We start from the raw sequence: 15,765 nt of genomic DNA, 5'->3' as shown, positions 1-15,765 counted from the left end.
GCTACCAAGTGTCAGGTGTGTACCTCAGGCTCGCATTTGAACATTGTTGGAACAGGATTGGGGGGGGCACTTCATGGGCTGACTCCTTGCTGGCTATAAATTTCTAAAGCAACTTGACACTCCCCTAGCCCCCCACCTGACACCTTTCAAAGAAACAGCAGGAGCGATGCCTCTTCAACATAGTGGCCCTTCCCATGCATCTTGGGATAAACTAGGAGGGGCCTAAGGCCCTGAGTGGCTTAGCCTTCCCTCAGACATCAGAGGGAAGGTTTCCAGATCTGCTGCTGCCTTTAGTTTTGTGAACGGCAGGAGGAGGAAGAGTAGTAGGTCTACACCATCTTGCTTCTAATGGAGGGGGGGTCTTCTGGAGGCGTTGCCTCATGCTACTGTTTTTTCTTGGGAGAGGGGTGGGGGGCAGTGCCCAAGGATAGGCTTCCTAGTTCTAACAATTGGTAGTGTGACAGTTGGTAGGATCTTCCTACAAATTGTCTTCAGCATTGTCATAGAGCCATGGTAGGAGCCTTGCCTCTTGTTTATTTTCTACCCGATTGTGAGACTTTTTGGTACTACAGAGACTTCTAGTTCTGAGAGCTCAGACTTTGAGAGCAGAAGGCTGTAGCCAAGGGGCAGGCTGCTTGTCAGGGAACCTACTTGGCTGGCCTGTACTAACAGTTTTGGAGTTTAGGGACTGTTTCCTCAGGAGCAAGGCTCACCCCAGGTTCTGTTCACAGAGGGCTTGAGCATAAGCTGAGTGGCAGTTTTTGCCAGGATCTGGGCTAATTGCATGTTCTCACTTGCCTCTGCACACGATGTCCGGTTGAGATCTCAGACTCGTCATAGGGTTGAAGAGGCAGAAGTGTTTGTCAGTAAACTAAAGGCAGCGAGCTTCAGCACAGGCAGTGCCCAGCACATCTATGGTACAGTGAATATAATGGCTGATAACCTTAGAACTGAAATGGGGGGGGGGGGGGGGGGGGGGGAAGAGGAAATCTATAAAAGGTTTTTTTTGGGGGTAGGGGGTGGTTCTGGGGCAAGAACCAGGTTCACCTACCCCTAATAGCACTAAAATTTGACCTTTAGTGTATCTCAGAGGCAGTTTTTGGTGCTAAAATTGCTGCTGTAGTGGCCATCTTTGATTTCCCAATTTGGAAATAAAAGCCTCCATCTGCCTCAACACCAAGCATGATGGACTCAGGCCAGGTGCTTTATATTTGTACCAGATTTGCAATTGATGGAGACCCAAAGATCATCTGTGTATTGCATGGTGCGTGAGGGGGCAGGAGCCGCTGCCTTAACCCCCTCTAGTTCCCCTTGGGGGAAGGAGGGTTGAAATCACATAACTTGAGTTCCAGTTCAAGGAGCCTGGTTAGAGCAGAGAAAAAGCAACAGTGCATAGCTGCACACCTCCCGCAAAACCCTAGAAAGGACACAGGAGTGATCCTCTTGGTGTCCTTGACAGTTTTTTTCCCCAGAATTTATTATGATGTATGAAGCTTATTTGATTAACAGTAGATGCAGGAGTTGCAGCAATGCTGGCACTGGGGCTCTCTTCTCCTAACAATGCAAGTGCTGATGATCCAGTCCAATGAGGAAGATTCAGTAAATATGCCTTTACTCTCAGCCTGGGTCCTATATAGCAGGTGATTCTGCATCAAGGCTTTGGGGGCAGAGGGGGCTGGATCTCAGAGAGGACCCAAAAGTGCACAGGCTGTTTATGGCCTTAGTGCTTTTGGAGATAATTATGGAGCCTCGCCAACAATTATACAGACACTCTACAAACCTCAGCTACCCAGTATTCATGAGCAGCACCAAGGCTCACACCACATACTTTCCCCTCTCATTAAGACTACTAAAATGTTAACACCACTGGACGGGTCCCTTCAGTTGGCCAAGTCCATGGCAAAACTTTATCCAATGTATGCAGCCTTTAACCAGCTATTTACTCCACCAAATATAGATTCCCTGGTGATGTGTAAATCTCTTCCCCAGTGAAGGCAGAGTAATATTGAAAGAGAACCAGGACCACAGGCTCAATTTTATTCTCAAGAGACAATTCAAAGCCACATCACACACCTGCTTACCACTCTTTAAGTTGTACCACAATCCAAAGGCAGCTGCTGGATGATATCACCAATTTCTAATGGCTGGTGTGGACTATATAATAGATGCTCTTTATGATGATCTATTCAGGGTATTGAGCAAGGTTTCTGCATACACTGTTTCCACCTACAGGAAACTGTAGATCAGACAGTGGGTGGGAAGACAGCCTTTAAGGTGATGTTAAGCAAATTGCCTTTTAAAGGGCAATTGCTTTTTGGGAAAGGTCTGGACAATCTCATAGCCAATGTGCAGGATCATAAACCAAAGTCTTTGCCTGACAGCAAGACAAGAACCTCCAGGGAGTCAGGTCAAGGTAATTGTCACATCTTCAGGCATTTTCACCAGTACTTAAGGGGACCTTCAGGCCAGAGATCAATTCAAAGTTCTAGACAGATATTCAAGGGGGCCAGGTGCCCCCAATTTTCTGGTTCCTGCTTTGCAATTGCTCCCAAAAAGCAGTCATGACACCAAGACAGGAGCTGAACCTCTAAGAATTGGAAGGGGGTTAATGGCTTATTGGGCGGTGCAGGCAGGATTACTTCTGACGGCTGGGTACTGGAGATTATTCAGGAGGGGTACAAGCTTGAGTGCTTTCATCTCCTCCAGACCTTTTTGTGGATTCTCCAGCAGGAAGACCAGAGAAAGCAGTCAGAGTTCAAAAGGTATTAGTGGATAATTGGGCAGCTAATAATTTCTTCTTACAACTGAGTAAAAAAACAATTTGTTTTAGTAATCCAAGTGGGTTTATTGGTCTGAAAATAATAGCAAGCATTGGAGAAATTCTTATGATAGAATTATTTTGGATTGTAGTTTGACATTTGAGAATAGTGCAAAAAATCAGAGAGGCAAGAAAGATATCTATACCAACCACCAGCTACTTTTGATATATAAATTACTGTCCAACAAATGTCTTTGATCGAGAAAGATCATCCAAGGTCCCAAAGTTGGAATCCCAGGACCGTCCCAACCAGGATCCAGGTTTCGGCAACAGACGTTGCCTTCTTCAGAGGACAATAAATAAACAGGGTTTGTCAGATTTTCTCAAAAAGAAGCTTTCAGAGCAGTGGTCTTTTTCATCTGGACCTCCAGGGTGGAGTTGTGCCATGTTCACCCCAGGCATCAACAAATAAAAGTGAAGGAAGAAATGGGCATCAACTTTTGAAGATTGGCCTTAAAATTCGTCTTTCAGATCACAAGCAACAGCTACATAGAAAAATGATGGCAGATAAAGGCCAAATGGCACATCTAGTCTGCCCATCCAAAGTAACCATTATCTCTTTCTCTCTCCCCACTTGCCTAGCCCAGGCCCTTTTGAATTCAGACACAGTCTCTGTCTCCACCACCTCTTCTGGGAGACTGTTTCATCCATCTACCACCCTTTCTGTAAAAAAGTATCACCTCTTAACTTCATCCTTCAAATGAAAGACTCAACTCATGTGCATTTACATTACATAGGTATTTAAACATCTCTATCATATCTCCCCTCACCTGCCTTTCCTCCAAAGTATACAGATTGAGATCTTTAAAGTCTGTCCCCATACACCTTATGATGACCACATACCATTTTAGTAGCCTTCCTCTGGTCCAACTCCATCCTTTTTATATCTTTTTAAAGGTACAGCCTCCACAATTGTACACAATATTCTAAATGACGTCTCACCAAAGACTTGTACAGGGGTATCAATACCTCCTTTTTCCTACTGGCCATACCTCTCCCTATGCAACCTAGCAGCCTTCTAGCTTTCACCGTCTCCTTTTCAACCTGTTTGGCCACAGTTCATACATGTTGCTCACAAACGGCCACCAATTAACGAGCTGCTCTGTACAGGCAGGGAAACTAAAAGGTATTTGGGGAAGGCGGGAGATAATAATAATTAGAATTTGCTGGGGCAGGAGGGATTGCTCCTGTCCCAGCCACTGCTGGACCACCAGGTCTCACGGCAGAGGCATGTAAGGCATCGGGAGGGGCGAAAGGGTACAGAACCTGGCAGGGAGGGGCTAGATACAGAGCAGTGAGGGAGGGGAAGCAGGGTACATATCCTGACAGGGCAAGGCACTGCACTTGATTAACACCCCCCCACCCCCATTTTATATTAGAGTCAACCTTTTTTTCTCCTTTTTTTGGGTGGGGGGAAGGTTACCTTGGTTTATATTTTGTATGGACACACTATTTTTTAAAAAAATTGTTATTCACATAGAATCTATTGTGAGAATAGTGCAAAATATAAATAAGAACAGAATAGAGTCAGAGCAACTGTGCAGAGGCTACTTGATCTAACGGCTATAAAAGCCATATCAGATGAAGAATTAGGCTCAAGCAGATACTCCATTTATTTCATAGTGCCCAAAAGAGGCTCAGAAGACTGGAGGCCAATTCTTGAGCTCAAGGCGGTCAACCCTACCCTCAAGATACCCAATTTCCACATAGAGATGGTGTGGTCAGTTATTGCTGCCATGTTGCCTGGGGAATTTCTTGCCATCAACTTGACAGAGGCCTATCTGCACATTCCCATATTTCTGGAGCACTGGAAATTCTTGCACTTCTATGTTTTAGAGCAGCACTTCCAGTTCGCAGCCTTGCCATTTGGGTTGGCCAAGGCACCTTCACCAAGGTGATGGTGGTTGTAGCAGCACACCTCTAGAAGGTGGGGATTCAGGTGCATCTTTATATGGACAATTGGCTGATAATAGCCCCATCCAAATCCAAAGGCAGGACAGCAGTAGAAAGGGTGATTCAGCTCTTGCAGAACCTGGGCTGGGTGGTCAATTTTCAGAAAAGCCACCTAGAGCCAATGCAGTGTCTGGAGGATCTCAGCAACATGGTCTAGCTGCTGGAGGCCCACTGAGCAAAACTCATGCGTCAGATCAGGGAGTTTAGGTGCAGTCCAGCCTTCAAAGCTTGGCATTATTTGCAGGTACTGGAGTCAATGGTAGCGACTATATATGTGGTTCCCTGGACAAGGGCGCATCTATGTCCTCTCCAGGAAGCACTCCTATCCTGATGGTGCCCACAATGGGATGCGCTGCAGAAGCTGCTGCCTTGGACAGCGGAGGTGCATCACAGAGTGACCTGGTGGCTGCAGCCGCAGTCCCTAGCCCTCTGCATCTCCACATGGATGATTCTGACCATGGATGCCAGCCTTTACAGATGGGGAGTGCATTCGAAGAACATCCAGTTCAGGCATGCTGGTCCCCCCCTCCCAGAGGGAAGCAGTCTATTAATTGTTGGAGCTGAGAGCTATCCGCCTGGCACTGTGGACGTTTGTAAGTGCAGAACAGGGCAAAGTAGTGCAAATTTTCTCAAACAAAACAATGGCATGGGCCTATGTCAATCAGCAAAGGGGTATCAAAAGTGCCTCTCTTCGCCTGGAAACTCAAATGTTGTTTCAATTGGTGGAAACCCACCTCAGGGTGTCCTTAGTGGCACATGTTGCTATCAAACGCTTTGCTGAAGTCCAAGTACATGACGTCTAGGGACTCCCCTATATCCAGCTTTCTTGTTACCCAATCAAATCTGATCAGCTTCTTTGACTGGGTAACAAGAAAGCTGGATATAGGGGAGTCCCTGGACGTCGTGTTCTTGGACTTCAGCAAAGCGTTTGATAGCGTCCTACACCGCAGGTTATTGAGCAAGATGGGTTCGATGGGACTGGGTGAAACATTAACCGCATGGGTTAGGGACTGGCTTAGAGGTAGACTTCAGAGGGTAGTGGTAAACTGTACCCTCTCCAATACGACGGACGTGATCAGCGGAGTGCTGCAGGGCTCGGTCTTGGGCCCGATCCTATTTAACATCTTCGTATAAGAGACTTGGCTGAGGGGCTTAGAGGTAAAATTACATTATTCGCCGATGATGCCAAACTATGCAACATAGTAGGTAACCGCACAACAGATGAAAGCACAGTGCCTGAAAAAAGCTCAATGCCCGACAGTATGACGCAGGACCTACTCCTGCTGGAGCATTGGTCAAAGACTTGGCAACTAAGTTTCAATGCCAAAAAATGCAAGGTCATGCACCTTGGCGGCAAAAATCCATGCAGGACTTACACCCTAAATGGTGAGATCCTAGCAAGGATTGTAGCAGAACGTGACTTGGGAGTGATTATTAGCGAAGACATGAAGACTGCTAATCAAGTGGAGAAAGCTTCATCCAGGGCTAGACAAATCATGGGCTGTGTCCTTAGAAGTTTCGTCAGCCATAAGCCCGAGGTCATAATGCCGTTGTACAGATCCATGGTGAGACCCCATCTGGAATACTGTGTACAATTCTGGAGGCCGCATTATCAAAAAGATGTGCGGAGAGTTGAGTCGGTTGGGCGAATGGCCACTAGGATGGTCTCAGGACTCAAGGATCTCCCGTATGAGGAACGACTGGGTAAGTTGCAGCTGTACTCACTCGAGGAACGCAGAGAGAGGGGAGACATGATCGAGACGTTCAAATATGACATGGGCCGTATCGAGGTGGAAGAGGATCTCTTTTTTCTTAAAGGACCCACGGCAATAAGAGGGCATCCGTTGAAAATCAGGGGTGGGAAATTTCATGGCGACACCAGAAAATATTTCTTCACCGAAAGGGTGGTTGACCGCTGGAATAATCTTCCACAACAGGTAATTGAGGCCAGCAGCGTGCCAGATTTTAAGAAAAGATGGGATTGGCATGTGGGATCTCTTCATGGAAGTAGTTAGGGGGTGGGCCATTAGTGTGGGCAGACTAGATGGGCCGTGGCCCTTTTCTGCAGTCATTTTCTATGTTTCTATGAGTTGACAACGTGCAAGTGGATATTCTCAGAAGACTAGATCCCGGAGAATGGACGCTGTCTAACAAGACGTTCAACTGCACTGTAAGCCAGTGGAGACATCCAACATTCAATTTGATGGTGTTGGCATCCAACAAGATGATGGCTCAGTTCTTCAAAGATGCAAGTCAGGAAGCAAAGGCTTGGATGCCCTGGTGCAGCCGTGGTCAGTGGCAGAACTCCTATGTATGTTACCTTCATGATAGGCAGGGTCCTAAGGAGAATGATGTTACACCCAGGGCTGGTAGTTCTAGTCACACCAGACTGGCAGATACATCCATCAAATGCAGATTTTGTCTGTCTACAGAAGGACCGAGGCCTCAGACTCAGAGTCTCCTGAGATTGCTCAAGCAAGGCCCGATCGCCTCGAGGATCCAGACTGCTTTGGTTTTATGTCATGGCTCTTGAGCGCACAGCCTTAACTTGCAAAGGCTATTCAGATATGGTGATTGCCACCCTTTTAAGATCCAGAAATAGTCAACCTTAGCCACCTATGCAAAGGCCTGGAAGTGTTTCCAGGGCTGGTGCACACAGAGGAGTTCAGACCCGGTCACAGCCCCGATCTCTGTAGTGCTAGCATTCCTGCAAGAAGGGTATAAAAAACCTGGCAGTTGGCTGCCTGAAAGTTCAAGTAGCAGGTATTTTTGTTTCTGACCCAAGGTTAACAAAAACATCCTGGCCGCACATCCAGATGTGGCCAGATTCCTGAAAGGAGCTTTACGGCTGTGTCTGCCAGTAAGATAGCCTTTTTTTCCTATGTGGAGTCTTTACCTGGTCCTGTGGGAGCTTACCGGAGCTCCATCTAAGCCTCTAGAGCAGGCTTCATTGATGGATCATAGAGTCAAAAATGTATTTTTAGTGGCGATCACTTTGGCTCGACGTGTGTCTGAACTACAGGTGTTATCATGAAGAAAACCCTCTCTCAGAATTTTGGAGTCAGTAGTAATACTGCACACAATACCTTCTTTCTTGCCTAAGGTAGTCTCGTCTTTTCACGTCAACCAGGAAGTCCAGTTGCCTGCTTTCACACCTTCGAGATCCAAGAAGAGTGGCAGGGTCCGGAGATTGCTGAATGTTCGCAAAGTATTACTGAGTTAAATGGAGATAACAAATGAGTTTTGCCTGTCCAATCAGCTCTTTGTGCTAGAAGGTGTGGCCCATAGGGACCACCCAGCTTCAAAGGCAACCATTTGATGGATCCAATGGGCCATTTTCTTCAGCCTATATCAGAAGCAGGAAGCGTCCGCTGATATCCTTGAAGGTGCATTTGACTACAGGTGTGGCGTCCTCGTGGGCAGAGTCTCCTGAATAAATTTGGAGAGCAGCTACATGGTCTTCTCTCCATACTTTCACAAAGTTTTACAGGGTAGACTTAGCGGCCGGATTGGATTCCGCATACTGCTTTGATACGTCCTGAAGGTTCAGGAATGTTTTGCACTAGAAGGAAAAATTAGGAACTTACCTCAATAATCTTCTTTCTAGTAGACAGGCACATCATTCATGAAGCCCACCCAGTCAGATGCTCATTAGCCTTTCTGTCTCAGATATGCTGGGATGCCTGGATATCTTATTACTGCCCTTTATCCAATAAGGACATGGACGGAGAACGCCACTGCTATTTCAATGAATACAGGGAGTACCTTATATACTCAAATATAGGATGAGATTTTTGGGCCAAAAAATGGCTCAAAAATGGGGGTCTTGTCCTATATTCGGGTCATCACCCAACCCCCTCCCAGACGATGGAGGCCTCTGATAGGCTGGGACATGAAAGATCCCTCCTGTCTCCTGGCCCAACTGATACAAATCATTTTCTTACACACACCTCCGGCCCCCCACGTACCTCGTCAGTTATCCCTGGTGGTCCAGCGGTATATGCTCCTGCCCTGCACACCTCCTTCCGGGCTCGGGGCTCGCGGCGCACAGGCATGCAGGAGTGAGCTTCTTGAGCTCCCACGCAGCCCTGCGCTGCTAACTGAATGGCTGCAGCCAATTCTCATGGGACCTGGCACCCCAAGCCCAGAAGAAGGTGTGTGGGGCAGGAGCATATACCTCTGGATCACCAGAGATAACTGACAAGGTACAAGGTGGGGGTGTTACAGAAAAGGTACATGTGCGGGGCGGGGGGGGGGATAGGGGGGTAGGTAGGAAAAAAAAAATTGCATGGGACGGGAGGGATCTCTCCTGTCCCGGATTACCACTAGACCACCAGAGGTGGAAGAGGAGGTGGGACAGGGTGTAGAGTCTAGCAGGGAGGGGGGACGGTGCAGTGCAGAGCTTGGCAAGTAGTGAGGGGGGCAGGCTGCATAGCCTGGTAGGGAAGGGTGCTGGGTGCAGATCCTGGCAGGGCATAGCACTTGAATATTAAGCACCCCCCCCCACCCTGTCTTATATTCGAGTCAATCATTTTTCCTCCTGGGGAGTATATACAGTAGTACTTTTACGCCAAAACGGTTAGTACAGGTTGCATTTAGGTAGATGATTTTTTTATTTTCACCTGGTTACGTGTTATAATGGGTTCATGTTTTTCAGTTTCAATGGTTATATATTTTTGTGATATGAGCAGAACAGACATGTCTCTCAAGAAGAATCCCCGTACCCCTCCCCTCTTATGTTTCCTCTCTAGGACTGTCCATCTGCTTTGATATGAACTGAGGAATTGGAGCACAGCCCAAAAAGATAGGAAGCGGCACAAAATATTATATGACGCTCTCTACACAAATACTTGCAGGAATAGATCAACTACCCAAAGGCTCAGGAATGATGTGCCTGTCTACTAGAAAGAAGATTATCGAGGTAATTACCTGATCTTCCCATACTGTTGGAAATGAAAATACACAGAGCAGCAAAGACCTGTGATAAATAAAATTAAAATTTAACTAAAAATGATGGGAATAAACTGCTAGAGTGGTTATTCTGAAAATGTTTGTGAAATACAGTATTTAAACACACCAAAACTCTGGTTAATCACATTTTCTGTGTATAATTCCCCTAGTCGTCTGACTATGGCGGTATAGAAAAATAAAGTTATTATTATTATTAAAGACTGCCTACCCCTGAGCTAGACTCAAGGTGACCTCTGCACATTTAAACACAGAAAACATGATGACAAGCAAAACACAAACAGCCCCAGTAGGATGATAAAAAATCCAGCACATGCATTACAGCTACAAAGGATGTTTCTTTATTTTCTATACAAATTTCAGACAAAGGCTTTTGAGGTGGTCTCAGACACAACCTTCTGCTTGTCAGCAGTGCTTCCCTTTGCTAAATCCCGATTAGCTTTACAACTGTCACATACAGTTCAGTTCACAAACATTACAAGGTTCATAATTACAGTTTTAGAAACATGCTGCTTGCATCCCTCCTCTCTTCTGAGCCAAAATTCTATTTTAACAAAAAGTACAACAGTTTCTGTTTTCAGTCTTTTCAACTGCATTTAAAAGTCAGATAGGCTTGAAAAGAAGCAAGTGACAGCTCCAACAATTACGTTCAGAGATGGAGAACCAGGTGCCCCAGCCTTCCACAGACATGGATTCTCTCAGCACCCAGAGGTCAGGCGGAAAGGATAAACCCAATAAGTTCCATTTCTCTTACATGTCAACATTCCATATGTAAAAAGATATATGGAAATAATCAATAAGGGCGTTCAAAAAATACTTCCATGTTTTGGCACTTAAAAAAAAAACCTTTTAAGAAAAAACAACTGCTTCTTTCCCCATGCCACTGGTTTTAGCAATGATGCCATGTAAAATACTCATTCAAAAGTAATTTTACTTGTACTCAGACCTTGAGAAGTGCTTTTGGCCAAAAGAACATGAATAAGACCAAAATTAACCCTTGGGGCCATTAACCTACTAACAATCATACATGTATGATCTGGATACCAGAATAAGCTACTCACTCACAGTGCCATCCTGGGGTGCACTGGCTCATTCCAAACCACTGTTATGCCACTTCCTTACTTGTGGAAAGCTGGGCTTTAGCCCTAAAATAGAAGTTTCCTTCCCACTTCTATCTTCCTGAAAAAAAAAAAAAAAGATTCTCCAATGGAAGAGGGGTTGAGGAGGGAGGTAGACTTCAGCTGTGAGTTTCAATTCATCAATAGAAGTGAGCACTAGAAAAACAAGCTGACCAAATGTAGTCCTGAAGCAATTTCAGGACTCTGGTATGCAAAAAGCTGTGCCATATACCCCGCTGTCTTTTGACCTGCTCTAAGTGTTGGATGAAGAGGGCTCTTTTCTACTAGTCTTGCCAAAGCCCAAGTTATAGGACTGCCTGGTGAAAATGGATTGTGTTATGGAAATGATCAAACACACCTTTCCCCTACCAAAATGAGCTTTATAAGTCACAATTTTCAAACTGTTAGCCCATAAAGCTTATCTGTACATTATTAAAGAACAGCACTTTACTGCATGTGCCAGATCATTTTCAGCAATGGTGATGAGTGCTTAATGACAACCAGAGGAATTACACCATCATCTGCAGACTGAGATTATCTCCAACAGGTAGGTTCATTTTTTAGCAAGATATGCAGAAATTAACCCATTTGGAAACAGTACAATATGCATACAATAAATTGCTTCAAGGGGCTGGCCCAATGAAGAGAGATTTGGGTTTCAATTTCTAAGCCCAGCTTTTGCTACCTGGAAGCACCATTTAAATCACCAGTATAGAAAGACATTTCAGCCATCATCTCCAAGAGAAGCAGCTACTGAGCAGACCAAGTGCACATGCATACTGAATACTGAGTTCTGTTGCTGTAAAGGCTGGGTGGGATAAGAATGCTTCAAAACGACTAGGTACTTTGAATGAAGGCTAGTTTCCAATTCAGCTAGAAGCCCAACAGGAAAAAGGTCAAGCCCCCCGAATCTCAACAATTAAAACCAACAACCCTGTAAACAAGGGGGAATTGTACGTTGCGAGATGTGTTTTCCCTTTTTTTGTAACCCCCTCTGATTTATGAAGTACCTTGCATAAGCATTCTGACTGGTTCACCATTAGGCTGCCTTATTCTCCTTTAATTTTAAAAGCACTCATGAAACATAAAAAACATAAAAAAGGACCCCCGTTCTCCAAACTCACCACCCTGTAGGTTGAAGTAAACCAGCAGCAGTTCATAGAAGCACTAAAGCAGATATTGGGGCTATCAGCCCAATAGGGACCTGAGTGAAGTTTACTAATGTTTAAGGAATGAGGTTTCAGATGCCATTTCAGTGCTAAAAAGTTATATGGTTAAAAATAATTGCTCACAACTTGGATTTCAAATTTCCATTTCAGAACACAATCTGTCCAAGCATCTCTCACATCTGCCTTTCCTAAATCCCTGGGCTCCTATTCAAGGATGACCACATTAGATGCTGCTCTGTGTGGCCCCGATTTCTTTGGTTGGGGTGTAGCCTGACTGGATAGCAGTCAACTAGTCCCAATCACTCCCATTAAGTAAAAAAGAAAAGAGAAAAAAAAAAGAGGCAAGAAGAAGAGAAATGTCCTATGCCTTTCCCCTACCCTCCATCTCACTGCTTTCAAGATGAGTCCCTGAAAAATCAATGTCAAGCCTAAACACAGCTTGTAGTACTACCCAAAGTGCATCAAAACATGAATTATGTAAACAAGTGGCCAGAACCAGCCCCCATCCCTATCCGCTTCACCTGTCCACAGTACCTGAGGCCATACTGTGTGTGAATGCGCACACAACATGAAGGGGAGGGGGGAACCCTATTATCCTTTTTATAGTAAAGGTGGGGAAAGAGGAAGAAAAATTAAACCTAGGATAAATGCTCAAAAGAACACAGGAAAGAAAAAGCTCAAAATTACAGAATCTAAAAAACCAATGTTTGAGACACTGAGCTTCACACAGCATTGTTTTAAATTACCTGCAATCGGACTCCAAAATGGATTGCAAACATCTTACGCATCATGACTCACTTGAAAATATATTTTCCATGACATTACAAGTCTAACATTTGATCCCCATTTTCAAAACTAAAATTTTGTCTCTAGTGAAAGTTACTGTATTTTGTGGACAAGCACAGAGAGCTGCAGGGACACTTTTCGTGCTCTTATGGTTTATAGTAGTCTGTTCTACGGATGTAAACAAACTGCAGAGTTTTTGGGAGGAACATATATTAAACACACCACAAAATAAAAACAAACCAAAAAATAATTTTGGAATCCACAGTATCCAAGGCTGGAGGAAAGAGAAACCAAACCTGCTCCAGTCACTTCAACCCCAGCATCCTGGGGAGAGACAAAATGTGTCCTTGTGGATTGAAATAAACATCTTTAAAAAACATAAAAACGTGTCCTTCCTGGATAGAAAGTGATGGAGGAGATGGGGTCCTGACTGCTTCCAGGTTCTCCTTTGGAATTCACTTGTGTCTCTGTATGCCTTTCCTCTTCCTTCGCTTAAAGAAACAGCAGCACCTGTAAACAGAGATGCATGGTTTAGTCATAAAAAGAACCAGTCCAGTCATGTTTGAAAAAAAATACTGAACTGCCTGTTTTTTCATCAGATAATCCTTACTCCTGGATTCTCTTTTCTTTGATAAAGGTAATAAGAATAATCTTTACACAATTTGCAATTGTCTTGGACCAACTTATTGTTCTCACATAAAACAAAGATAGATACTTAATAGCAGGTGTTCTCCAAGACCTGCAGGCATATATTCTCACATGTGGGTGACATCTACAGAACCCGTTACAGACACTGCCAAATGTACTGTCACTTTAAATCTTTAGGCACGCGTGCTAGTGCCTTCCCACCCACCGTCAGCTCACGGGACCTGTAGTTCAGTAACAAAACTAAGGAGGTGAGCGGGTTGTTAGAATATATACCTGCTGTCCTCGGAGAAAGCACAGTTATTTACCGTAACAGGTGCTATCCAGGGACAACAGGCAGATATTCTCACACATGTGGGCGACATCATCCATGGACCCCCGGTATGGGCAGCTTTAAAAGTGCATCACCACTTTAAGAACTTGAGAAAGTTTGCAAACTGCCCACTCCGCGCATGCACAAGTGCCTTCCTACCTGATGCCTCTCGTGGCTCCTCAGTTCAGTAAGCAAGCTAAGAAGCCAACCAGGAGAGTTGGGTGGATTGTGAGAATATCTGCCTGCTGTCCCTGGATAACACCTATTATGGTAAGTAACTTTGCTTTATCCCAGTACAAGCAGGCTTCATAGTCTCCCTAGCTTACTAGAATAGGATGGAGGGAGAGTTGGCCATCAGGAAAAATATTTTTGCAATACTGCTTGGCTGAAGTGACCATCCCGTTTGGAATAGGATTCCAGACAGTAGTGTGAAGTAAATGTATGAACTGAGGACCAAGTAGCAGCTTTACAGATTTCATCAATAGGAGTAGAGAAAAGGAAAGCAACTGAAGCTGCCATAGCTCGTACTTTGTGGGCTGTGACAACTCCCCAGATTTAGTCCAGCCTGAGCATAACAGATACAAGAGGCCAACCATGTGGAAATAGTTCTCTTGGATACTGAACGTCCCAACTTGTTAGGATCAAAGGAGACACAAAGTTGAGGAGATGTTCTAAGCGGTTGAGTTTTCTGCAAATAGTAAGCCAATGCTCATTTGCAGTCCAGAGTGTGAAGAGCCATTTTTCCAGGGTGAGAAAGAGGCTTAGGAAAGAATACTGGAAATACAATAGATTGATTAAGGTGGAATTCTGTGACGACCTTTGAAAGAAACTTGGGATGGGTGCGAAGCACCACTTTGTCATGGTGGACTACTGTGAAAGGGGGATTCGCCACCAGTGCTTGAAGCTCACTAACGTCGAGCTGAAGTAAGGGAAATGAGAAAGACCACTTTCCAAGTAAGGTACTTGAGATGAGCCGTAGACATTAGTTCGAAAGGAGGCTTCATGAGTGCAGCAAGAACCACATTAAGATCCCAAACCACTGGAGGTGGTTTGACATTGAAAAATACTTTCATGAATCTAGACAAAAGAGGATGAGCAGTGAGAGGTTTACCATCAACTGGTCTGTGAAAAGCATTGATAGCACTGAGATGAACTCTAATCGAAGTGGTTTTGAGACCTAAATTGGATAAATGTAGAAGATACTCCAATACTGAAGGTACAGAGGTGGATTTAGCCTCATGATGATGAAGAGCACACCAGGTGGAAAACCATGTCTATTTTTGCTGATAGCATTGCTACGTAAACGGTTTTCTGGATGCTTACATAAGAACATAAGCAATGCCTCTGCCGGGTCAGACCTGAGGTCCATCGTGTCCAGCAGTCTGCTCACGCAGCGGCCCAACAGGTCCAGGACCTGTGCAGTAATCCTCTATCTATACCCCTCTATCCCCTTTTCCAACAGGAAATTGTCCAATCCTTTCTTAAACCCCAGTACCGTACTCTGCCCTATTACGTCCTCTGGAAGCGCATTCCAGGTGTCCACCACCCGCTGAGTAAAGAAAAACTTCCTAGCATTTGTTTTGACTCTATCCCCTTCCAATTTTTCCGAATGCCCTCTTGTTCTTTTATGTTTTGAAAATTTGAAGAATCTATCTCTCTCTACTTTCTCTATGCCCTTCATGATCTTGTAGGTCTCTATCATGTCTCCTCTGAGTCTCTGCTTTTCCAGGGAGAAGAGCTCCAGCCTCTCCAATCTTTCAGTGTATGAAAGGTTTTCCATGCCCTTAATCATTCGTGTCGCTCTCCTCTGGACCTCTCAAGTATTGCCATATCCTTCTTAAGGTACGGTGACCAATACTGAACACAGTACTCCAGGTGCGGGCGCACCATTGCCTGATACAACGGCAGGATAAGAACATAATACAACGGCAGGATAAGAACATTAATCAAAGATTAATCAAAGATTAATCTGAAGGCTGAGAAAAATGAAGGTCA

The 15,765-nt window shown here is 44.8% G+C and overlaps 1 protein-coding gene across 2 annotated transcripts in view; it reads right to left on the bottom strand.

Annotated features, from left to right (window-relative positions):
- Positions 1-10,057: 10,057 nt before the first annotated feature.
- The window catches only part of CSNK1G2 (casein kinase 1 gamma 2), a 129,928-nt gene continuing 124,220 nt past the window's right edge, over positions 10,058-15,765 (bottom strand). For both annotated transcript variants that reach the window (XM_033956779.1, XM_033956778.1), the window contains one exon: positions 10,058-13,322. In XM_033956779.1, the coding sequence (XP_033812670.1) occupies positions 13,268-13,322 (55 nt within the window). In that variant the 3' untranslated portion in view covers positions 10,058-13,267. The remainder of the gene's footprint in view (positions 13,323-15,765) is intronic.

Source organism: Geotrypetes seraphini, chromosome 8 (assembly GCF_902459505.1).
Source record: "Geotrypetes seraphini chromosome 8, aGeoSer1.1, whole genome shotgun sequence".
In the NCBI taxonomy this organism is placed as follows: Eukaryota; Metazoa; Chordata; class Amphibia; order Gymnophiona; family Dermophiidae; genus Geotrypetes; species Geotrypetes seraphini.
This window is presented reverse-complemented; position numbering and strand designations above follow the sequence as displayed.